The sequence below is a fragment of the Sporothrix schenckii genome, assembly GCF_000961545.1.
Source record: "Sporothrix schenckii 1099-18 chromosome Unknown Cont49, whole genome shotgun sequence".
NCBI classification, from domain to species: domain Eukaryota; kingdom Fungi; phylum Ascomycota; class Sordariomycetes; order Ophiostomatales; family Ophiostomataceae; genus Sporothrix; species Sporothrix schenckii.
Window position 1 is genome coordinate 3,593,329 of NW_015971150.1, and position 23,703 is coordinate 3,617,031.

General features: G+C 56.1%; 7 protein-coding genes across 7 annotated transcripts; 4 read left to right on the top strand and 3 right to left on the bottom strand.

The window, feature by feature from the left end:
- Positions 1-110: 110 nt before the first annotated feature.
- Positions 111-915, top strand: SPSK_05523 (U2 snRNP complex subunit RDS3; the record flags this gene model as incomplete). Its single annotated transcript, XM_016732267.1, has 2 exons — positions 111-357; positions 419-915. 2 exons carry the CDS (start codon positions 111-113, stop codon positions 913-915), a joined length of 744 nt encoding a protein of 247 aa, XP_016583679.1.
- A 592-nt stretch (positions 916-1,507) lies between these two features.
- On the bottom strand, positions 1,508-3,272 carry SPSK_05145 (peroxin 26; the record flags this gene model as incomplete). The annotated part of the gene is made up of 2 exons (XM_016731895.1): positions 1,508-2,570; positions 2,656-3,272. The coding sequence occupies 2 exons, from the start codon at positions 3,270-3,272 to the stop codon at positions 1,508-1,510; spliced, it is 1,680 nt and encodes a 559-aa protein (XP_016583680.1).
- A 2,106-nt stretch (positions 3,273-5,378) lies between these two features.
- SPSK_04938 (kinetochore protein NNF1) lies at positions 5,379-8,140 on the top strand (the record flags this gene model as incomplete). Its single annotated transcript, XM_016731697.1, has 2 exons — positions 5,379-5,529; positions 5,607-8,140. 2 exons carry the CDS (start codon positions 5,379-5,381, stop codon positions 8,138-8,140), a joined length of 2,685 nt encoding a protein of 894 aa, XP_016583681.1.
- A 681-nt stretch (positions 8,141-8,821) lies between these two features.
- Positions 8,822-9,736, top strand: SPSK_05471 (kinetochore protein NNF1; the record flags this gene model as incomplete). The annotated part of the gene is made up of 1 exon (XM_016732217.1): positions 8,822-9,736. One exon carries the CDS (start codon positions 8,822-8,824, stop codon positions 9,734-9,736), a length of 915 nt encoding a protein of 304 aa, XP_016583682.1.
- A 645-nt stretch (positions 9,737-10,381) lies between these two features.
- SPSK_05045 (uncharacterized protein) lies at positions 10,382-12,524 on the bottom strand (the record flags this gene model as incomplete). Its single annotated transcript, XM_016731798.1, has 2 exons — positions 10,382-11,552; positions 11,671-12,524. 2 exons carry the CDS (start codon positions 12,522-12,524, stop codon positions 10,382-10,384), a joined length of 2,025 nt encoding a protein of 674 aa, XP_016583683.1.
- A 5,178-nt stretch (positions 12,525-17,702) lies between these two features.
- Positions 17,703-19,461, bottom strand: SPSK_05146 (NTF2 and RRM domain protein; the record flags this gene model as incomplete). Its single annotated transcript, XM_016731896.1, has 3 exons — positions 17,703-19,199; positions 19,279-19,360; positions 19,433-19,461. 3 exons carry the CDS (start codon positions 19,459-19,461, stop codon positions 17,703-17,705), a joined length of 1,608 nt encoding a protein of 535 aa, XP_016583684.1.
- A 2,777-nt stretch (positions 19,462-22,238) lies between these two features.
- On the top strand, positions 22,239-23,400 carry SPSK_05369 (RTA1 domain protein; the record flags this gene model as incomplete). The annotated part of the gene is made up of 2 exons (XM_016732118.1): positions 22,239-22,398; positions 22,592-23,400. 2 exons carry the CDS (start codon positions 22,239-22,241, stop codon positions 23,398-23,400), a joined length of 969 nt encoding a protein of 322 aa, XP_016583685.1.
- Positions 23,401-23,703: the final 303 nt, after the last annotated feature.

A 23,703-nucleotide genomic window follows, 5' to 3' on the forward strand; every position in this document is an offset into this window, starting at 1 on the left:
GGACAGCTCAAGCCATGGCTCCCGAGGTCGTAGATGTCGTATTCATGATTGCGTCGTCATGAAGATCAGTTTTTGGTCAGATGAAAGGCAGCTGTTGGAGCTCGGCGCATATGCATGCAAGGCTGCCGACAGCCTGGGTAGCTCCTGCCCCACTACGACTGGCGCAGGGCGTGGGCCAATTGCGATACAGCAGGCCTGGCCTGGTCGGGTTGCAATGCGCTGGAAATGCGCTACAAGGAGAACGCGCTCAGCGGCAGCCGCCACAGAAGTGGCTGGAAGCTGCAGTGGCAAAAGATGAGAAATCCACTATGGCCGGGGCAGATCAGCAGCATGATTTTGCCGCGCCAGCCAAATTTGGTTCGTCCGACCTCAAGCCTCAGCCTTGACTTCACATCGACACTTTGACGTCTGACGGTAGACAACGACCTCAGCGGCCTCGACGATACCCAGTGGCCGCTCCTTACCTGCCCCAAGGCCACACCTCTCTCCGCAATGTCGCGCCATCACCCCGATCTCGTCATGTGCCGCAAGCAGCCGGGCATCGCCGTCGGCCGGGTCTGCGACAAATGCGACGGCAAATGCCCCGTGTGCGACTCGTACGTGCGGCCGACGACGCTTGTGCGCATCTGCGACGAGTGCAGCTTTGGCAACTACATGAACAAGTGCGTGGTGTGCGGCGGCGAGGGCATCTCGGATGCCTTTTACTGCTTTGAGTGCACGCGCCTCGAAAAGGACCGCGACGGCTGCCCGAAGATCATCAACCTCGGTAGTTCCAGGACAGATGTATGTGCCCCCCCCCCCCCACCAACCCTCTCGCTGGTCACCTTGGACCTCGTGCATTCCCGGGTTATGTGCTCTGCTAACACAAGCGCACAGCTCTTCTACCAAAAGAAAACAAATCGATCACAATACTAGTCCCGGCGCGGCCCGGGTTTGGGCACAAGAGGCTGCCGGGGCTATGTATATGTTGTGTGAGATTGTGTTGGATTTTGTCTGCGGTTCTTTCGTTTGTCATTATTATGCAATCCACGATCGTCCATCCGGTGTCTTGTTGCGTTGGACTGTATAGGATTCAAAAGCCGGCGGCATATGGTTGTTTTGATACCCACATGGGAGACGACAGAATGGAGAAGGAAAGGACAAAAGAAACGAAGAAAAGAAGAGGGGCCGATCCAAGGGCGGCTTGGTTTCATCTGCCTCATGTATCATACGGTTGTCACGGTGAAATCGCATCTTTCAACCATACGGTGTTTTGATTTATAGATATAAATTGTTCTCCATGCTCCTGTTGTGCCTGTTTCTGATTTGTGTATGATGCTCTCGTTCTCTTGATGCCCTGTTCTGTTATGCTAAAAGGCTATATATAATACAAAGCGCCCCTCGTCGGCATGACATAAATACACATTAAAAAAATAAAAATAAAAAAAAGACAAAGTGAAAGCTGGATACGTAAAAACGAATGACTCCCTGGAACAAAACTCCCTCCCAAAACCAGTTGGGTTTGGTTTCAGATGTAACTAACCTTAACGCCCATGCCGGCGGTGGCCTTGACCTTGTTCCACACGCCGCCGAGGATACGCGCGATGCGCTCCCGGTTGCCTTGCCGGCCCAGCATAACCAGCAGGGCCACGATGAAGAACAGCGTCCGCAGCAGGACCAAGGGCGTGGTCTGGAACACGCGGCTCAGCTGCTCAATGAAGCCCTGCAGGTTGGCAAAGAGCATCGCCGTCCGGGATCCCAGGGTCGGCGGTGCAGCCACGGCACGGTTCTTGCCCTTGGCCGACTTTGGCTTGGGCTTGGGTGCCGACGGCGCCCGGACCGGTTTGGCCGATCCTGAGGGCGCAGGCGCAGGCGCAGGTGCAGGGGCCGACGACGTAGGTGCTGTGGACTTGGCCGATTTGGACGACCGCGTCCGCCCCCCGCCCCGTGTCGAGGTGCTGCCGGCTGTGCTGGAGGGTGCCTTGTGCCGCCGCGGCTGGCTCGCCGAGCTCATGCCGTCGCCCGAGTACTCCACTTCGCTCCCTCCGATGCCCTCGAATCCACCCCCGTACGCGCTGCTGCCACTCATGCGTCGTGCGCGCTCCTCTTCTATTCGCCTGCGCTCGCGCGCTTCGTTCGCGGCCCGGGTACGGCGTGCCTCGTCGAGCTCCTGCTGGACCTGCTCTTCCTGCCGCCGCGTCTCCTCGGCCTCGCGCTGCTCGGCCTCGTGCTCTTCGTCCTGCAGGCTCTGCAGGGCCTGCAAGAAGGCCTCGCGGCGCTCCTCGTCGAGGATGGGGCTGGCCGTGATGAACTCGCGCGCATAGTCCCACTCGCCGTTGCGCCGCAGCACGTGCAGCGTGTACAGCTCCAGAATCTTGACGCGCGAGTTGAGATCGCGCGGCGTGTCGGTGCCGGGCGTGCGCCGTGCGGGCGAGCGGTGCCGCGACAGCGAGCGCCGCTGCAGAGACGTCTCAAAGCGACCGGACAGGTCGAGGTTGGGGGAGACTTGTGACTGGGAGAAGGACAGGTAGCTCTCGAGCCGCTTCTGGTTGAGCACCTGTGTCTTGGCGTGTGCGAGAAGAAGGGTGGCCCTGGATAGTTAGTTGGCATTTCTCTCGTGTGTGTGCGTGCGTGCGTATCGAGTAATGATAGAGAGCAAAAGTAAAAGGAACATACAGGTTAATGACAACATCGGCGTCAACATCGCCTTCGGCGCCGTGGTAGCCGTTGCGGACAACTTCTTCCCAGACGTCGCCGTCGCGCACCTTAGTGCAGAGCGCGCGCCAGTCCTGTGTGCCAAAGGCGTCCTTGCCCTCGTCGGCCTCGAGCTCGACAATGGCGTTGAGAATCGTCAGGTACAGGCTCCACACCTTGACCCGAGTGGTCCGTGACGCCGAGGCCACTGGTGCCGGTTCGACCACGGCCGCTGGCGTGCCATTGGCGCCGTTTGTGTCGTTTGTGCCGTTGGTTCCGTTCATCTTGCTGCTGCCGTTCGTGCTGTGAGCGTCGTCATCGTCCGAGTGAGGCGGCGTGATCAAGGGGAGGAGCGTCGTCAGTGCCTCGGGCAGCCGACGCGTCAAGAAGAGCGTCGACGCCTGGCGGTACGTCTTGGAGATGTTGCTGCTGGCCAGGCTGCCACGGCTTGCGTAGCCGCTGCGGGCATGCATCGACGCCGAGAGGGAGGACATGGACGAGGAGAGCGAGTGGCCGTTGCCGTTTCCATTGCTGTTGCCATGGCCATGGCCGCCAAAGGCCGGGTTGAAGCCGGCCGAGTACGTGGTGCGGAACGACATTGAGACAGGCACGGCGTGCTAGTGTTCAGCCGTGGAAAGAAAAGAAGGGAAAGGAGAAGGAGGCTGGCGATAACCCGTCGTCTCAATGAAGAGTTCAAGGAAGAGAGAGCAAGGGAGAGAAGAAGAAGCGGAGGCAGTGGAGACAGCGGAGCGTGTCTGTTATGTCTGGTTTGTCCTTTCGTCTTTTCCGCCCCTGTGTACCCTGTTCGCTCGCTGGTTCAATGGAATCGGCCGCGCTCAACAAGAGAAGCCATGGGGGACGCGATGCGTGGCGGTGATAGACGGCATGCTTTTGCTTTGTCGTGGTGCGTCGATAGGCGTGTCTTGCACTTTTCGCCAGCGGAATAATAGCGTGGCTGACCTCAGGTGCTTGCTGCTAGGCCCCAGAAAAAAAGGTTGGCATTCTCGGCAGCAACAAGTTGAGCCAGTCGCTCTTGCCTCGGCTTTCAGCTGATCTAATTGGGGACGCTGTGGGGTCGGTATTCTCTGCAGTCAACACGTAGTAATACTTGCCGTTTGCAGCGATTACGGTGGCGGGCCAAGTACCCCAGTTTTGGTCACAGGTCCTTGTTAGCGGGAGGTGAAGATTTGGGGGGCGTCCAGGTGCAGCGTTTCCGCGCCGCGGGCGCTGGACGGGCCCCGTACCTACAGGCGGAACGCGCTACAACACAACCCCGTCCGGGGCATGCAAACAGAAGCTCTAGCGCGTTCTTCAGTTCTTCTCCTCTCGCAACTCCTCTTCGCCTACGTCGATTATTTCTCTTGAGCAGCTGACAGCGCCGAACCCCAGTCTATTTGTATCGCACTCCGTGTGGAGTGCCATTGTGTCCAGGAAACGACAAAGAACCTCATCAAACTATCTGCGGCTAGAGAATTGGGTCGGAACAAGGGCCAGGTCTGGCAGTGCGTCCCGCCGGTCGCGTGGCCGCAGGACGGCGTTGTTGGCTGTGAAGACGTCGAACGCATGAACTGGTCTTTATTAAATACACATGTCTGCCCCAGTTGCTGGTTGTTTCATGGGGGATCGACACGATCGTGGTGGGCAAAACTGGCGATGGAGAAATTAGAGATGCAGAATCACAAGCCAAAACGAGTGTTGCGGAGAAGAGGAGTCCGGGGTCAAATCATGTCACATGAACTGTCACGTTACCTTCATATAAAAGTCACATGACCGTCTGCTCTGCTCTTATCTCTTATCGCGAGTCGTTGCCCATGGCCGCAGTGGGGCGCACCTTCCTCGTCACCCCACCAACGAGACTCCACAGCTGTGTACACAAGCTGCACACCAAAACCTTTGGCTGCATGATGCGCTGGGGTCCCGACGGGACTGGCTGGGAGGACCCCGATGGGAAGCCAATCAATTGCGCATGAGGGCTATGAGCTTCTCTGCTGTTTTGTTGCATTTCTGCGCTGTCTTGCGGCTTGCTTGGTACCCCGAAGAAAGACAAGGGTCGTTTTGGGATGTTTTGCTGTGGATGAAGCTGCCCGATGGCTCTTTCCTTCTTTTATTTACATTCTGGCTCCATCCTAATCCAGGCACTTTCCAACATTTAGCCTGTCTCAGACCCTCACCCACAACTTCAAAACAACTTTACAACTTCACAACATTCAACATCATTCACACACTTGAACGCAGCCCGTCACACTGTCATTCCACACCGCACGATACGCCGCGCCGTCAGCTCCGCCTGCAAAGTACCTGCACGTTGCTCACAAATGCCTCTGTTGACGCCCCATACCCCGCCATTCCACGCATACCTCGAGGCCTCCAAAACGAGATCTTCGACGAAAACAAACTAGAACAAAGACGACGAGTACTTTCAATTCCATCGACTATTGGCCGTCACGCAACACGCCGCCGTCGTCTCCCGCTGGATCGATTGTTTGTCTGCATTCCAGAGCCTCCGCACCTCCCTGTCGGTCGTCCGACGCCAGCGCATCAACCCGCATTCCAAATCTGCAAATCGGATCCCGTTTTCGACTTTGCCCTTCTTGGGGCTTCTGGAGCCGATTCAAACCTGGCCATCTCCCGTCCTTAGGATCAGTAGCGCCCACCGCCCGCGACACCGGCAGCTTTCCCGCTCCCCCCTCTCCGCCGCCGCCGACATGGCGCCGGCCGACCAGCTCGCCCCGGCGGGCTCCAGCTCTTATACGTCCGACACACTCAACGTCGGCGACGGGACCTGGGATTTCACCAAGAACGACTTTCTGCTGCCCAATCTTGTGGGCCTCAACTTTGACACCATGCGCTACAATGGTATGTACTGCCGTCCCAAAAGGGACGCCTGAACCAAACACAAGCGCACAGATACACAGCACACTAACAGCTTTCAGGAATGGGCAATCGCTTCTCCACCGTCGCGCAATACCACACGCTCATCAAAGGCCACGCCGCCATTGGCATCATTACGTTTCTGTTCATCATTCCCATCAGCGTCATGATCGTCCGCTTCCACAGCAATCGAACCGGTGCTGCCGTGCGCTACCACGCGTATCTCAACGTCATTGCCGTCCTGCTCGCGACCGTCGTGTTGGTCACCGGCTGGTTTGCCGTCGGCCCGCATCGCAGCTTGACGAACCCGCACCACGGCATCGGCGTCGCCATTTACACGCTCGTCCTGCTGCAGATCATCGGCGGCCGCCTCGTGCGTCACCTTGCTGGTCGCCATTCGCTCCGTCTGTCCATCCACCGCTGGTTCGGCAGCGCGATTGCGATCCTTGGCATTGTCCAGGTACCTCTGGGCCTGACACTGTATGGCTCGCCCAAGGCCCTGTTCGTCCTGTACACGCTATGGATGACGTTTCTGCTGTTTGTCTACTTTATCCTCAACCACCGCCACGAGGGTCGTCTGCGCCGCGATGGCTACTATGATGGTGGCCGCCCCAATACTCCCGCCAAGTCAGGCGGCGGAGCGCTGCGCTGGCTGGGTCCTCTGGCGGCCGGTGCCGGTGCGTGGGCACTTTGGCGTCGCCACAAGCGTGACCAGTCGCCAGATCGCAGCCGGCGCCAGAGCCGGTCCCGTGTCGGCAGCCGCAGCCGCAGCCGCAGCTACGGCCGTCATGAGGTGCTTTCGTCGCGCAGAGGGTCCGACAGCTTTGTCGAAGACGAAAAGTTCAATGCAAACCGGCGCAAGGACAGCAACGGTGGCTTCATGAACAAGCTTCTCGCAGCCGGTGCTGCCGCCGGCGCCGGCGCCTTGCTGACAAACTTCATCTCAAACCGTAGGAAGAAGAACCGGGACGAAGAGTACTCGGCCGTCGCCACAGACACCCCCAGCCATCCAGGCCGCACTGGCCGCCTCTCTCGCCCACCGCCTCGACGCAACACCGTGCCCATCAGTAACGCCAGCGACTTTACCGAGGACAGCCGCACCAACATAACGGGCTCCCCAGTGAGGCACCACCACCACCACGGAAGCATGGGCGCTGCCGCTGCTGGTGCTGCTGCTGGCGCTGCTGCCGCGTCTGTGGGCAACGCGTACCGCCACAGCAGCAGCGGCAACAACAACAACAACCGTCCTGTCACGCCTCGGCCTTCGCACCAACGTACGCACTCAATGCACGACCCCGTCGACGGCTCCGACTATTCATCGTACCAAAGCCCGTCAAGACGCACACCGCCAGCCAGCGGTCGCATGGCCTCGGCCGGCAAGGGCCTCCTGGGCGGTATGGGACTCGGCTGGCTTGCGAGCAGATTTGGGCGCCGCAATGACACTGCCGCACAGGAGAATGAACGCATGCGCCGCGAAGAAGAGGACCGCCGAGCGGGAACCCACGGGCAGCAGCGATACACCGGCGACGGCTACGGCTCGCCTGTCCGCCGTGACCGCTACGGCCGCCGCCCGCCACCGTCCCATGCGCAAAGCTACTCTGAAGTTTCCGAATCGATCATCGAGCAGGGCGGCTCGCGGCCGTATGCTCCCGTGGCTGGAGCAGCCGCCGCGGGTGCCGCGGGCGCCGCGGGAGGGGCTGCTTACGCGCCGGTCACGCCCGTTGCCAACCCCCGCCGTTCCCACTCAATGTCGCGACCTCGCCCAGACGTCGAGCCGGTCACCATGCCGGAGATGCCGCCTGAGTCGGACAGCGACTCTATTCTTCCTCAGGGTCGCGTGCAGCGGTCATCGTCGCGCCGGCGCCGAGAAGCCGAGCGACTGGCAGCAGGAGCCGTGGCAGGTACGGCCGCAGGAGCAATGGGCCGGAGCAACAGCCGGCGGAGAGACGAAGACAGCCGATATGCCGCGTATCCGCCACCAGCGAACCAACCCCCCGTCAGTGTGAAGGTTAAGGTGCCACACGACCGGGCAGGCAACATTACCCTACGGCGGTTGACCGAGGCGGAGGCAGCAGCCGAACGTGGAAGCAGCCAACAGCGGCGGCCCCATCCCAGCGACGATGCCAGCAGCCTGTCTGGGACCGATTCGCCCAGCAACCGGCGGTACCGGCGAGAGTCGAGCGTGCGGCCAGCAGAACTGTCGGCCGAGCAGAGGACGGAGGGCTCCATACCGCCTCCGGCAGCGCCCCCGTACCAAGGGCCGCCTCACTCCAGCAGTGGCGTATTGAACCCGCCCAACCCGCCGTTTGCCGGTGGCCGGCGACCCAAGGACTCGGCGTACTTTTCGGGCGCGCAGGGCCCACCAGGGACAGCTGCTGGTCCGTCGGGCAGCAATCCGACCGCCGGGCACACGATGACGAGCATCGAAAGTCGCGGCAGCCACGGCACGTGGGGCGCCATGAGCCCCTCACCGGGCGCTGGCGGCGGCGGTTCACAACCGCCGGACGTGGCGTCATCAGCAGCGGCTGAGCGGCGACGGAGGCGGCGGTTAGAGAGAAATGATGGCCGGCCGCAAGCCAAGGTTGATTACCAGTAGTTGACTTTGGGATGGCTGCTTTTTTGGATTTCTGATATTGGTCGTTTTGTTTGTTTTTGGGTTTCGTGGGTTTCGAAAATTTCGATTTTATTTTACGGCTTTTGTTTCACCGGTTGTTTCACCGGAACTCGGACTCACCTTGTTTGCATGTTTATATCTCAGCGTTGTGTTGTTTTTATAAGCACTATTATGTATTCTGCCATTTCTTCTCCAATTTTGAATTAATAATTGGCTTTTGTTTCGTCTCGGTTCTTTTTGGTCAATGAGTTGGATTTGAAACACTACCAAGTCGTACTCTTTAAACTGAATCAGTATCATTTTGCCCAATTATCGGCAGTTCTTTTAATCTTAATTTATTTGTCTAGTGAATTACCTGACGACGATTTTATATAAGTCTGTGACTGTGTTTAGTTTAATAAGGGGGCCCAGGGGGCTCTGAGGTCACTAAGAAACGCCCCAGCTACGAGCGCGTTATCGATAAGCCTTGCCAGAAACGCGTCTCCGTCCCCAGCGCATTAAACAGTGTGTGGACCCCTCGTCGCCTTCTTATCGCGACCTGCACTATAGCGGTCGACACACGGCACAACCTCAAAGCACGACCGTCCCTCTTGTCGAATTGAAATCCCCCATCTGTCGCGCGCGTCATTCAGTGAATTTCGGAACAAGGACTGGGGAGCAGAAATGGCGGCGAACGAGGCGGCAGCGACCGCGTCGAGCGGCGCGCCAAAAAACGACAAAACGACGACATCGGCAACATCGGCAACTACAGCGACAGACACACTCTCGTCCGACCAGCAACGGCCAGCAGGCGACAGCGACGAGGTCCTTCCTGATGCAGACGCAGACGAGCAAGGCCCTGGCGACGGAATAGCCTCGCAAACGCAACCGGACACACAGGGCCAAAACGCACAATCACAAACACAAACACAACCACCGCCTCCGCCAGGCCCCCGCGCCAGCCGTCTCCAGGCGCTCTTCGCGTCCAGTCTCGACCACACGCTGGCCAAGATCAGCTGGGACAACTTCGCCGCCTGCTACCCGACCGCGGCCGCCAAGTCGCCACAGGCCCTCCGCACCGTCCACCGCGCCATGGTCGACCGTCTCGGCGAGCTGTGTGCTGCCGAGTTTGCCGTCGTCATGCGCAACCGCGACGTCGTGCGGCGGCTCAATGAGCTGGAGACGTTGTCCGTGGACGCCCAGAAGCGGCGGTTGGCAGCCACGGCCACGGCCACGGCCTCAGGAGACAGAGGCACAGGCACAGGCAGCCCACCCCCGCCGCCCCACACCTTGCCTGCCGAGACGGTGCTGGCGGCACACCTGACACCCCAGCGCACGGCCCAGCGGAAGCTGCTGGAAGAGCGGCTGGCCGCCGTGCAGGCGGCCAACACGGCGCGGTTTGCCAGGCTGACAGCGCAGCAGGCCGAGGCGGCCCAGCTGGTGGCGGCGCTGGAGCGGGCCCTGGCGGACGCCGAAGGCGCTGCCGCGTTGCTGGATGGCACAAGCGAGAACGGCCGCGGCGACGGGGTCGACAATACTCTGGTGGCCGAGTTGGCACGGGAGACGCGGGCTGCCGAAGTGGAAATGTCGGGGATTTAGGGGTGGCAGGAGAGGGCATGCATTGATGTATTTTACGATTCTGTTACGTTTTGGGCGGCGTCAAAGGTTGGATAGGTTTTTTTAGGCAGGGCCGTTTGGCTGTTTGGCTGTTCGGTTATGTGGTAAATCATATGTACTGTCGCATTGTATTTGTAGTTTGTGGCCCTAGTTGTCATATGATGTTTCCGGGGCGCTTTTTCTTCTTTTTGTGGTTTACTTTATTTTGGAATAATATGTACAGTTGACAAGAATGTCACTATGCACAGAAATGCAAAATATGTGCAGCAAAATGAGGGCAAGCGGCATGTATGAACAAAATCTCAGTGACAAAGGAAATGTGGCTTTCAAAGATCGTGCAAGTGGAAGAAACCCGAAACAAAAATAAAAAATAAAAATAGACAAACAGATCAGGTGGCGCTCATGCTTTTGAATCCGCGCAGGAAGCAGAAAATGGTGCAAAAAAGACAGGAGAAAGAAATGGACTGCGAACCCCAGCAAACAAAACGCCAATCGTGTTCCCGGAAGAGGAAAGTAGAGGGGAAGTAATCAACGACCCCTGGACATACAAGCATACAGACATAAAACGGAGAAGATCAACCGTCTCCACATATACACATCTCGTCGTCAAACCCGCACCCAATCCACTTAGATTCTGGTGTTCTCCGTCCGAAGCACCTGGAACGGGCCAGGCTGCGTCTCAATCTCGCCGTAGCGCGGCGGGCTCACGCGCACCATGTTGCCCGTGCTCCAGTCCACCAGCCACTGCTTGCCGCGCATCACAATGTAGTTGGACTTGCGCGGGCTGCGGAACAGCAGCGTCGCGTAGCACAGCTTTGCATACACCATGTCGTGCGTCTTGGTCCAGCGGTGGCTCGGCTGCCACTTGCCCGTCGTCGCGTCAACCGCGTGGTGGCGGAAGCCAGCCGGTGCATTCATCATCCGTCCGGCGCTGTTCGTGTTGTTGTTGTTGCTGTTGCTGTTGCTGCTGTTGCTGCTGCCGCCGCCGCCTTGGCCGCCACCAAGGTTCAATCGCGAACGAATCGAACGGAGTGAGAACCGACCGCCGGTGCCACCATTCTTGCCTTGGACATTGTTGTCAGGGACTGGGTTCCCCTGCGACAGCATGGCCCGGGAGGCGGCTTGCTGTTGCGCAGTCAAGTTGTGCAGCGGCGCCGTGGACGGACCAGCGACAGTCGACGCAGACGACGCGGTAGCCAGCGAGATGGACGAGGCGTTGGTCGATCCCAAACCAACTCGCGGAGCGGAGGCAGCCGCGCCGGCAGCCGTGATGGGGGCTGCGCCCATAACCCGACGGGACTCTTCCTCAAGTACGGCAGCAGCTGCCGCCGCTAGCGACTGTCCCGTACGCACGGACTTGGACGGTAGCCTCGAGGGCGAGATGGGCCGCGAGAGCGAAGGCGAGGGCAGTGCGCTAATCACATCAGCAGCCTCGTCGTCAGCACTGCTGTCACCGCTGGCGCTGCCGCCGACCAGCTGTTGTCTGGTTTCGCGGCCACTGTCGCGATCACTGTCGCGGTCACTCTCTTGATCGGTCTCCCGTTCGCTTTCCCGCCCGCGATCCTCGTCCCGTTCGCGATCCTGGTTGGCTTCCGCCTCGCGGTCGCGGCCGCGGTACCAGCGAATACGTTGCAGGCGCGGGATGCTCTGATCGCGGGGAAAGTCACGCTCGTCAATCGGCGCAGCAATGCTGAGTGCCGCGAAAAGGGCATCGAGCCACTGGATAAAGGTCTCCAGCTCCACACACGATAGCAGGAACTGATCTGTCTCGGCGCGGACACGAATCACGTAGCGGCGCCTGGTAAAGAGCATATGCCAGGTCAGCTAAATGTAATTTAAAAAAAAAGGACTAAAAGCACAAAAACAAAACGAAACAAGACAAAGAAAGGGGACAAGGACAGGGACAGATGACCTACTTTACATAGTCGGCTGCAATGCCGACGTCGGCGTACGACAGGTTATATCGTCTCTCCAGCCCGGCTTTGTGCATCCATGGCGGGCGGTCGGGCGACACACCCGGTCCCGTACGGGTCGTGCGGCCGGCCCAGCTGCGGTCCTTGCGGCACTGGTGGATCTCGAGAGAGGTGCCATGCAGTACCACGTAGGACGTAGCCCAGCGACGATCCTCGGCTCGCTTGGTAGCATTCTCAATTTCCATCTTGCGCTGAAAGACGCCTTCGATGTGAATGTCACAGGAGTAGGGCGGCAGGACGTCATCGGGTGTGTTGGTGTGAACGGCGCCAGAGTTGGAAAGGGGCGCAGGCGCAGGCGCAGACTTGGACCTGGACTTGGACTTGGAGGCCGTGGGACGAGAGGAAGCCGTTTCCTTGCCCTTTGTCGAGGACAGAACCGGTGTTGGCGAGGGCGGCGTCGTTTCCGACACGTCGCTCTTGCTGGCCGCTGCTGCCTCGGCTGCCACCGCCGTTGTTGTTTCTGCAGCCATAGCTGCTGCCGCCGCAGCAGCTTCTTGTCGTTCTTTTCGCCGGATCTTCTTCATGGTCGTCTCGTACGACGGCGGCGGCTCGGTGGGTCGTTTCTCAACGGTCATGACCTCGCGGTAGAAGTAGTCCTCCTCAAGCGATGTCCGGCGGGTGAGCGACGGGCGGGACGGTACGGTCGAGGCGGATGAGCGCCGAGAGGAGGATGTCAGCACTTGCGTAAGCTGCTGTCCCGGCTCGGCGGCCGACTCGGAATAGGCCGGCGCATCATGCACAGGCGATGGCGGACCTGAAAACTCTATGGCTATTGGTGCTGTCGCCGTGGTAGCCATTGTTGCTCTGTGTTGTCGTGTGTCGTGTGTCGTGTGTCGTCGCGGGGATTTGCAAGCGAATGCGGCCTGGGCGGTCTGCAGCCACTTATAAATTGCAAACGTATTGGATTGGGCTGTGCCGCTTGGTTCCAATTCCGTTTGTCGTCTGTCGTCTGTCTTCTTTGTCTCACACGCTATCTATGCCTTGCGTGCGTGAGTTCTGGCAGGCGTCTTTCGTCCTATTTTTGTTCTTTCAAGTGTTTGTTCCCCCTCCTCTTCTTTGTTTTTCTTTTCCAACAGTTTCGTGGTTTCGTTAGTCGTATTCCCCTGGTCTTGCGTACGACCCGTTTCCCAGTGTCCGTGTTGGGTGTTTCGTCGCTTGCCGCTGGGTGGTATATCGTTTCTCGTCTCGTGCCTTGCGTATTTACTGTTTCCTCGCCCTCGCTGTCGCTCACTCAACCCCGGCCAGCCCGGAATCGACTTTGGAGGTGGCTGCTATGCCAAAATGCAAGGCACAGTCATTGAGTCAAGGCTTGCTTCCAATTAAGGAGAGTTAATCAAGACAATTTTTGAGAATAAGAAAGAAAGGACCAGCAGTGAGGTAATAAAAAAAGGAGGGCAAAAGGCACGAAACAAGTGAAAACCAGTGCGAAAAGATCGCAATTGCCGTAGTAAGCGGCGGGGGTGGAGTTCTCCCCGGAACGCCGGGGAATGGGGAATGGTGCGTGTGAGAGAGTGTGAGATGTGGAAAGCCGGAAAACGAGCCCAGAAAAGAAGACAAAGAGATGAAAATCACGACAGTGCAAAATAGCAAAAAGAAAAAGAAGAAAAAGTCAATTGGACACAAACAAATCAGGAGGCTCGATTTTGGAAGCAACTGTTTACGTGGGAAGGAGGGACGGGGGCGAAAGGGAGACAGAGGGAAGGAGATAACTCGACGGACAGACTAAGAAGGAACGTCCCATACAAGTAAATTCAAGACGGGCAGGTACGAGTATGAAGTGATACGGTACAAAATAAGACAGGCATACGACGTAAACAATTGCCTAAGAAGGAGGAGTGGACCGCCGAAATACAAGGAGAAAAAGGGTAAAAGTCTCCTTCGCCGACAAAGCGTCCTCGGCACGTTTTGTATGACCTTTTGCAGGTCTGGCCTGGCGGCTGGTGTTGTTGGCGTGCGCGGGCGTTCCTGCTTTTCCTGGCGCTGTGCACGTATCCAACTTGGTAGGCAGTTTCCAGGAACGGCGGCACTCATTGGTCGTTTGCTCGATTGCCCGGGCCAGGAACCAGGAGAAGAAGGAGCGCATTGGCTGGGGGTTGGGACTCTGGGACTGTACTCGTAAGGAGCGACGGGCTGAATGCACTATTTCCAACCAAGAACAAGGCGGCGCAGAAGGAGCGATCGAGCGAGAGGCGAACGGTTAAGGTAATTCTGATACCGGGGTGGAGAAGGAAAACGGGGACTGCGCCGGTGCCGGTGGTGGGGGAGGTCCCAGTGAGGATGAGCGTTTTACGACGAGAGGCTGGTGGGACGGACGACTCAAGGAGAACGTACGTCGCAGTCATACAAAAGAAAGCCAACGTACTGTCAGCCTGCGCTGAGATATTGGCGCGGGTGTAGGAAGGTGTGCAGAAAGGCGGAGGCGGCGGAGGACGGAATAAGGAAAGAGCATAACACAGACAGGCACATTATAAGACCAGCATAAGGAAAGAGCGAAAGGACGGAAATGCACCCCGGGTTTCCCACTACCCACTAATACAGCGTGGATTGGGGGTCTTTCCAGCCAACGGTTTGATTTCTTTTGGCTCAACTTTGGCGTCTTGTCAATCCGCTTTTTTTCTCTATTTTTAATGTGAGTTCTTTTCTTCCGTTGCTTGGTCGTTTTTACGAGATGGGGTAGCGAGTAGCTACCAGCTAGCAGCTAGCCCAACAGTCCGCTACGTCCGCAGCAGGAGCTTCTCCTCCATTGGCTGGGCGCACCCACCTTCCACTCAGAGTATTGTCTCGCGCCGCTCCTTCGTCTCTTCTTTCTGGGCCGGTCTGCCGCTTCTCTCACACTTTTGCTTCCCCCCCCCTGCGCTAAAAACAAATAAATGCAGGTTCACGATAGCCTCGAGAGGGGGTAACAGCGCATGGACGGATGAAGGCCAGAGATGAGCATTGTGATGTGAAAGACGAACCGCAGTGAAGAAATCGACAACAAGGGAAAAAAAGACAGTCGAGTGGAGAGCACAACCTTTAAAGTTTAAATACCGTCGGGCGAACTTTGAAAAAGGGCAAGGAGGCACGATCCCTGCTGCCTTCCTATTTCGTGCCCCAGATGCTTCTGCGTGCTTGAACTGCTCTTTTGGGACAAAGCTGGGAAGGCGGGAGGGTGTCCAGAAAATGCGACGCTGTGGAGAAACGCCCAAGGCCTTTGAAAGCGGAAGACGAGAGAAGGCGCGCAACGTTGGAGCAAAGCCTGGCTCAAGACCCCAAATGGCGGGGCCGGGATTGATATTCACGCACAGCTGAGGCACTTCCTCACAATTTGTAGAGGCACGTCGTGGGTGTGTAGTTTCTCTCTTGTATTTTAAACGTTGTCAACCGTTGTAGGTAAGATTCACGTTGGCAGGCCCGACGTGGCCGGCCGCCGAAGGCTCAGACCGTATCTCAGAAGTAATGCTCACAGCCCAGGAATCATACTGAATGGTTTTGCTGAGAACAATAAAGCAAGGTTCCAAGTGGAGCTTGCTACTCTGCTGGCACATTCGATGCAAACATCGTAGTTCCGTTCCTGCCGTTTGGCTGGCTTGTGCTCTCTACGCTTTCTCTCTCGCTCCTGCACTCCGTAGCATTGCGCTTGCCTCTTCTAGCACGTTGTCCACCGGGCAAACCTTTCCCGTCTCGCCAATGTTCTTACCCGACTCGGTTGTCGGGAGGAGCCCTCATCGTGCCTGCCAATCCATAGAGCTGTCTTTTTCAATCATGTACTACTGACACATGGCTGTGCCTTGGTCAAGTCTGGAACTCAATCCCAAGCGACGACGAGCGAGAGAGGCTCTGTCTCGTATTTTGGCCCAACCACGCTCTCGGGTGTCAGTTCCTACGCGAGGCGGGCTCGACGGGGACGAAGACGGCGATGACATAACAATGGACACATTGCGACATACGTTGGATCTAAGCTGATGTGCTTCTGAGGGATATTTGTACGAGTTGAGCCTGTTCTTCGTAGGGGAAGGGAGAATAAAAACGGGCATCCCCGTTTCCGGCACAGCGTCTTTGTCTTTGAAGGTCCCTCGTGCTCCTTTGGCCTGCAGTCAGACGTTCACCCCAGGTGTTGTTGACGTGTCCGCGGTGATAATAACGTAATTGACTATAATACGTCTAAAAATGCAAAGGGAAGTGCTACCATGTCGCGTTTTGGCTATCCGGACGGGGCAACAGCCAGTGGGGGGAGGTGCAATGGGTGGGACAGGCCAGAGTAGAAGGGAGACTGGCTCCTGCTAACGTTTTGCCTGACGTGAGGGACCTGGTTGAGTGCAATATTTCTGTCGAATGTTGTGTGTCGTATTTGACTGTATGTTGAATGCTCCTCTTACACAGTCTTGATTTCTTCGCTTCTGTGAATATGTCATCATCCAAAGTATGTTAACAATATGGCCCGAAAGACAGAAATCGACATTGAATCACCGAAGTTTGGGAGTGTTGATTTATGATATAGTGGCATATAAAAACATGACAACGAGTTCCTTGCAGCCACATTCAAATAAAATGTTCAGGCAGTATTGTCCCTTTTCTTTCATGTCTCCCCATTTCCATTTAAATAATTTTTTAGCAAACAACGTTAACTTTCTTAAAAAAATAATAATAAATAATAATAATAATAGGTTAGCTTAAATGCCCAGGCTAAAAATGTTATGATAGGAGAGCCCAGTTTATCATAAGAAGCACCCATTCTCCTTAAAGAAACAGCCACGAGGCAGCAAGCATAGCATTGCCAATTAAAAACCGAAGTCTACTCCGACCAAGAAACAACATGGACCGCAGCATATCAATTTCGTGTCCCCAGATTTGATGCATCATCACGCCTTGTCTGCCCAGGTTTGTTTGGTAATTGAATTTTACTATTTTTGGTTTGCCCATTACCGGGAGCAAGGTCCCTCGTTGGTTTGGGGTTAATGTACAAGACGGATATCTGAGGCCCTGTCTCCTCCTTACACCGAGATGACTCGCGCTCTCTTGAGACCCACGGTTTTGGTTGTTGATCTTTCAAACAGAACCAAAAAGAAGCCCTCTCGGCTTACCCGGTTGCTTTCAAATAGACGGCGGTGTCTGTTCACCGTCTGTTTTCCTTCTCTGATTTTCCTGCGTTATCCACTCCCTCTCCTTGCCTTCCCACACCCTCGCATCGCTGCGGATGCACACGCTGTAAACAAAAAAAGATACACCGGAAACAAATATGTAAATACTGAAAATAAGGTAGAAATCTCGCCCGCTGTTTAAAATAAAAAATGCTCTGCCCATGGGCGAAGGCATGCAAATTCAGTCTTTGATTAGATCATGAAACCCAGAGACGGAGAGAGAGGGAGATAGACAAGAGGGACGGAGAAAGAGAGAAATGGGAAATATAATAAAACGGAAGCTTTTGTGTATCATATGACTTGCGCCGTACCGAAATCCAGTCACAAAAGAAAGACAAACTTTATTCTTTCTCTCCTTTTTGAAAACGCACGACCCAAAACCCAGATTCAGACAGCAAATGAAAACAGCCCGAGAAACTCGGACAGGAAAGAGACACAGCTTGTACCAGGGGAGGTGAGATGCTAATAGCAGGTGATGGTAGATAAAATTTGGTGAGAATAGGGAGGCGGGATAGAGTAAATCGAGTAGTAGATGGGTAGGTAGAAAAGTAGATGAGGTAGAGGAAGTAGCGAAGGTAGAAAGGTGGCGTGAAATCGACAATGCAATGAAAATAAATAACTCCTTCCGCCAAAACCAATCCGTACTTTTCAACGGCCTGGTACAAGAAGTGGATGGGGGGAGGGGAATAATTATAAAAGACAATAGAGAAGCTTGGAAACACAATGCTGCCGCTTGGTGTTTTTTTTTGTCGTTGTTAGTTAAAATGTGGGTTCGGACCGTACGTCGGACACTGAATCCTCTTCAAAGAGGCCATATCCAGTCACAGATCAGAGCACCATGTTAGCCTTAGCCCTTTAAGCGGCAAGCTGGGCACCGCCGCGGCCACGCGAAGCACCGGCACCACCACGGCCACGGTTGGGGCCGGTGAAGCCGCCACGACCGCCACCTTGGCTACCGTTGCGGCCCTCGTAGCCACCACGGCCGCGGTTGGCGAGGTTGCCGCGGTTGGGGTTGTAGTTGGAGCCGCCGTAGGCACCGGCCTTGGGGCGGCGCGCCTCGACGACAATGGTCTCGCCGTTGATGGTGTGCGGGTTGGCCGCGACAGCCGCCTGGTAGCCAGCCGTGGAGCCAAACTCAATAAAGGCGCAGTTCTTGGTGCGGCTGATGTCAAAGTAGACGACGGGCCCGAATGTCTCGAGGTGGCTGCGCAGAGTGGCCTCGTCGACCTTGTCTGTCACATACTTGATGTAGCCAAGAGCAGAGTCCTTGTCCTGCGGCGGGCCCGAGATGGACTGAGGGCGGTTCTGGCGCTTCGAGTCGGCGCCAGCCGTCTGCCACTCACCGGAGTCCTTGGCGTCAGCGTCGGCGGCCTTTGCGGCAGCAACAGCGGCCGGCGCGACAGTGGCGGCAGCGGCAGGCTTGGCCGGGGCGGCAGTGGAAGATGCGGGCGAGGCCGAGGCAGCGGCAGCGGCAGCAGCGGGTTTGGGAACAGCGACGGGGCGGGCAGGGCCAGCAGCAGCTGCGGCGCGGCTAGCCCAGGTCATGGGCTTGGGCGGGCCTTTGGGCTTTTCCGGCTCGGTAGGGGCAGCGGCAACAGGAGCGGCAGCCGCGGCGGAGGCGGTGGCAGGAACAGCAGCAGGGGCAGCTGGAGCGGCGGCAGGAGTCGAGGCAGGCTCCTTGGGCGTTTCGGTCTTCTTCTGCTCCTCCTCGGCCACCTCCTGGGCGACCTTCTCGGTGTCAGCAGCTGGAGCCGGAGCCGGGGCCGAAGCCGGGGTGGCAACGGCTGGAACGGCCGGGATAGCAGGCACGACAGCTTTGGCCGGGGCAGGATCGGCAGGAGTGGCCACAGCCGGAACGGCAGATGCCTTCTCAGCGCTCACCTCCTCGAGCTTCTTGTTGACAACAGCGGCGTCGAGCTTGGGCTTCGCGGCGTCAGCTTCCACAGCCTTGACAGCAGGAGCCTGGGTCTCCTCAGGCTTGGCCTCCTCCGCGGCAGCAGCCTTCTCCTCCTCGGCGGGGGCGGCGGCAGCAGCAGCCTCGGTGGACTCGGCCTCCTCCTCCTTGATGTACCGGAAGATGTCGTTCAGAACAAAGTAGCCAGACTGCTGCTCGGCAAGAACAAAAGTCTGGACGAATTTCCGCGAGTCCTCGGACTTGTTGGAGATCTCACCAATGACCTGGATGAGGATGTTCTCGAGGGAGGCCTGGGAGTCGACGTTGGAGACGCGGACCTTGCAGTCCTGGAAGTCGAGCTTGGCGATGCGCTCCTGGATGTCCTGGCGGCCGACGGAGATGTCGGCGACCTCGGTCTCGGTGCCGTAGACAAGCTGGGATTTCTTGCCATAGAAGAGCTGTAGACGCGAAATAATGCAACGGGTCAGCAAGCAATAAAAGGCAGTAGAACAGAAGCAGATGGAGGTGTATACTGACATGCAGGCGGTTGGGGTTCTTGCTGAGGGTGGTGTAGTACTGCTCGACAAAGTACCAGCCGACCTCGTCCTTGGACAGGCCCCTGCGATCCTGTTAGCTCAACGCGTCTCACGATGCCCGTGGGGAAGCCGCAGCTTGTTGATGGACCACTTACTCGTTGTGGTTGGTCCCGTTTGTAGCCATTGTGTATGACAGATGTGATGTAGATGTGAGGTGGCCGAAGGCGGGAAACACGAAAGCTTCTGGATGGACAAGCTGGGTCGGCTAGAGTTTGGCAAGATGGCTTGGCGAGTGTGCAGCGTGCAACGATGGGAGGGCGGCTGTCGACGTGAGGCAACGAAGGCGATGGCTTAGTGGAAGATGATCTCAAAAGAAAGAGATGGAGGACGTTCGGCAACAAAAGACACCGGTTGGGCGATGGACCAAGACGAGATCCAAACGATAACGATAACGGTAGGAGAGGGAAAGCAAACAAAAGAGCCGAGGAGGGTGAGAACCGGCAACTATGGTGAAAGCACAGAAAGGAGGGATTGCGAAACGAAAATAAGAAAAAAGAAAAGGAGACCGGGAGAGAGTCTGGAGCTGTGTCTGGGGTTGATGGGTAGCAAAGGGTGGATTGTCCGATGAAGGAGGAGATTCGATCGGCTTCGAGAGGTTGATGAATGGAGATGTGAGGGGAGGGAAACGAGAGGGGGGTGATGGTTGCACGGTTGGCGTTGTGAAGTAATGCGAGGTTGACGTTGGCTGTCAAGTTGTGTGCAGGCGACGAGAAAAAAATATTGTCACTAGAAAGACGAAAAGACGCACGAGGGGAGCAGCTAAGAAAAGTGGATCCTGGGTCCGCGAGGAAGGAGACAGAATCGCTGTGCGGCAGGCGCGACTGGGAAAAAGTGGAACCGGGGTTTTCTGCTTGTCGACTGTGGACCTGCAGCCAGGCCCCCAAACTGTCGACGTGTGCCGCTGGAGCTAGCTGCACGTCAGTGCCTGTGTTCAGACGTTCTTTCAGCCTCACCAACTCTGCCATGAGGCTGATGTAGCAGAGAGGCGTTTGGCAAGTGAATGTGCATGGCACAAGAAGTACGACAAACCAAGCCGCCCGGATGGAAACCATCACGTGACTATTGTTGATAGTTATATGAGGCTCTCCAGACGGTCAATCGCGCTTGCAGTCCGGCCGTGGAAGCATGGTACGGGGCGTGTCAGTGGACTGGCACAAGGCGGTTATATACGGAGCATCACGGGACGTGTAAGAATAGCACATGACTAATCACGTGAAGATGTCGTCTCAGACCGCGTCGGCGCCCGGACACACACTACGCCGATAGGAAGGCGGCCACGCGGCTGGCCATCCTTCGCAGCTCAAGACATAATACGAACTAGCTCGTGTTTGTGGGAAGAATGCGCAGCTGAAGCATCAATGTGACGCTTCATTCTTTCGCTTTTTCTTTTCTTTTTTTCTTTTGTCTTTTTTTTCCTTTTCAGAGGCTGGCGAGGACGCCAGTAGGGTGACTGTGTTCTTTCGTGTGTGAAAATGGACCAGCAACAGGGACGCCGCTGCAATTGATATGCCAAACAAAACCAACGGCGTGAGGTTGCGTTCTCATTTAGAGAATACTCGACCGATGAAGCAGTGACATCGGGCGGACAAATTATTGCTGCGAATGACGGAAAGGAGGAAGAGTTGAACACCAACGTTCTGGGCACAACCGCATTAAAGTCTTCGTAGGCAAGAAGAGATACGGCGATTTTATCACAATCAGCTCCGATGGCCGAAATCGCCAGACTTTGCCGCCTTTTCAAAAGCAAGAAAACGTGGCACGGAACAGAGCCGACGTTATTTTGGATCGGCGTCTGCGCATCTGGACGCGTATGCCCGTCTAATTGTTTGCTTATCGGGCGTAAGCGTATGGTGTCGTATCTCCTTTGTCTAATTTGCAGTTTTTATTTTTACTTTTTATTTGTTTCTGATGACGTTATTGTTGCAGTTCGGTATTGGGGCTTAGCTTTTCGGGCGTCACAGACAGCATCGGTTACTAGGCCAATAATGCCGTCAGTATGAAACGATGCTTTTAAGCTTTCAATCTAATCTGTCAAGTTCCTGACGCGTGGGAAAAACTGGAAAAGGTTGTGCTCGTTGATGACGGCGCTTCGTCAAAGTGTCTTAAAAGGTGCATACTATTTTGGTTCAGTCGGTTCTTATTTGCCCGTATTTCCACGAGGAATGGAAAAACAACTGCAATGAAAATAAAAATAGGACGAACAGAATGTCGACCAGGATGCTCAAAGAAAACATACCAAGCGGTCCTTGTCTGGCTGGTTACTCTGTAATTCGTAGACGCCATCTCTCAATCTCATCATCAACTGTCCCTCGCATATTGTAACCTGAAATAATCTTAGTGGCTTGGCTTTGCTGTCACTCACTACGGATTCTTCTTTTCCTCCGTCTTCTTCTTCTTCCTCGTTGTTTTGTCTTTCTTTCTAGTTTTCTCTTTTCGTCAGCTCCTGAATAACCTTAAACCGGGAACTGGTTAGACGCTGGGGCTGGCTGGTACTGTCGTTTCAGGGCACCAGCATGACTGGACACCTTGCTGCGCCCGAAATTACGAAGTAACAGGACGCATAAGCCGGTGGGTTTTGTCCGATGCTCCGTTCATTGTTGTCAGCTGCCTAACCCGTATATAACTGTGTTTGCGCCGTGGCCCGTTCCCCTTTTTGATGTTTTATTCCCGAGTATCGTCAACATCGATGCCGCGTCCTGTATTCGCCGGATAACAGCCGGTTTTGTTCTCCTTTTCTGTTGTTTGCATTCTGATTTGTTTTATTTGTTTATTTACTCCGTTTCTGACCCTCTTGTACGCCTCTATTTTCCTTTGTTATCAGTTGGTTTTTTACAATTTCCTCGACCTCGATTCGACACCTATTTCTTCGTCCTTGCCGACCTCCCTGCTTCGTCTGCCACCATGTCGCCCTCGCTCACAAACTACTACCCTTTTTTTGAACCGTCTCCTGCGGCGGCGGGAGTCACGTGTGGCCTTTTCGCCATCGGGTTCCTCGTATCGACGTATCAGACCATTCGGCTCAAATCGTGGATCTGGTTTGTGATGCTTCTCGCAATCCTCAGTGAGTCGTTCCTTCTTGTTCAAGCACTGCATTCGTAGCCCAATTGCACTTTACGCCGCCCGCTGCCTCTCTTTCCCTCGGCATACCTACCCTCCTCCTTCGTTCCTTCCCTTTCATCGAAACAGAAAGTAGGTGCACAAGTGCACATCGTTCTTTCCTGTTCGTGGTACTGACCACTTTTCGCTCTTTCTAGTGGAGACGGTTGGCTATGGTGCCCGCATTTCATCGGCCAAAAATGTCACCAGCCGCAACGTCTACATCATCCAGTTCTGTCTCATCATCCTCGCGCCGGTGTTCATGGCCGGCATCGTGTATGTCGCGTTCGGCCGCATCGTGTTCCATGTCGTGCCGCCCGCGGCCCGCACCGTGAGGCTCCTGTGGGTGCCCGCGCGCTGGCTGACCCCCATCTTCGTCGGTTTCGACATTTTCGCCCTCTTCCTCCAGCTCATCGGCGCCGTCATCATCTCCGGAACGCAGGTGACGACACCCAACGCCGCTTCGAAGCTGAAGACTGGCAAGGACGTTGCTCTGGCGGGCGTCAGCATGCAGATTGGTGCCTTTGGCCTGTTCACAATCATTGCGGCGCGCTTCCACTTTACATCGCGCCGCTTCGTCGCGGATCTCGAGCGCCGATTCCGTACCGTGCCGGGCGGCAAGTTTGTGACGTTCGAGGGCAGCGAGCGCAGGTTCAAGCCGCGCTGGCGCACGCTACTGTATGCCATCAACTTCTCGTGCGCCATGATCATAGTGCGGTCCATCTACCGCGAGATTGATTTCTCCATGGGAAAGCAGGGCTACACGCAGAAGCACGAGTGGGTCCCGTACGTGCTTGACGCCCTCCCCATGATCCTCCTTGTGATTGTCTACACCATCACTCCGCCTGGTGCCTACGTCTCCATGGGCTTCCGCCAGCTGTCCAAGACGACGGACCAGCCGCCGCTGCCTCAGGGATCGCACGACGCCGCGACCTACAGCTTGGAATCAATGCCACTGCGCCAGTAAGCCGTGTCTGGCTCGGCACGGCAGATTTCTTTCCTTACATGTTTCTGGCTTACCTATATCCACCCACAATATGTACCACGTTGCGTTTCTTGCTCTCTATCCATTTGCAAACGTTTGATTCTGCGGCCTTTGCTCTGTTGTTTTATCTATTAGTAGTATCACGATGGCTGGGACCGGTTGTTTTGTTTCCTTTGCTTATTTAAATATGCTTTTGGCGCGTGATAGAGCCTAATTAGATGTCCAACTTTCATAGAAACATAGATGCTACAACCTCTAATACCAATGGTTCTGATTTGTCTAGTA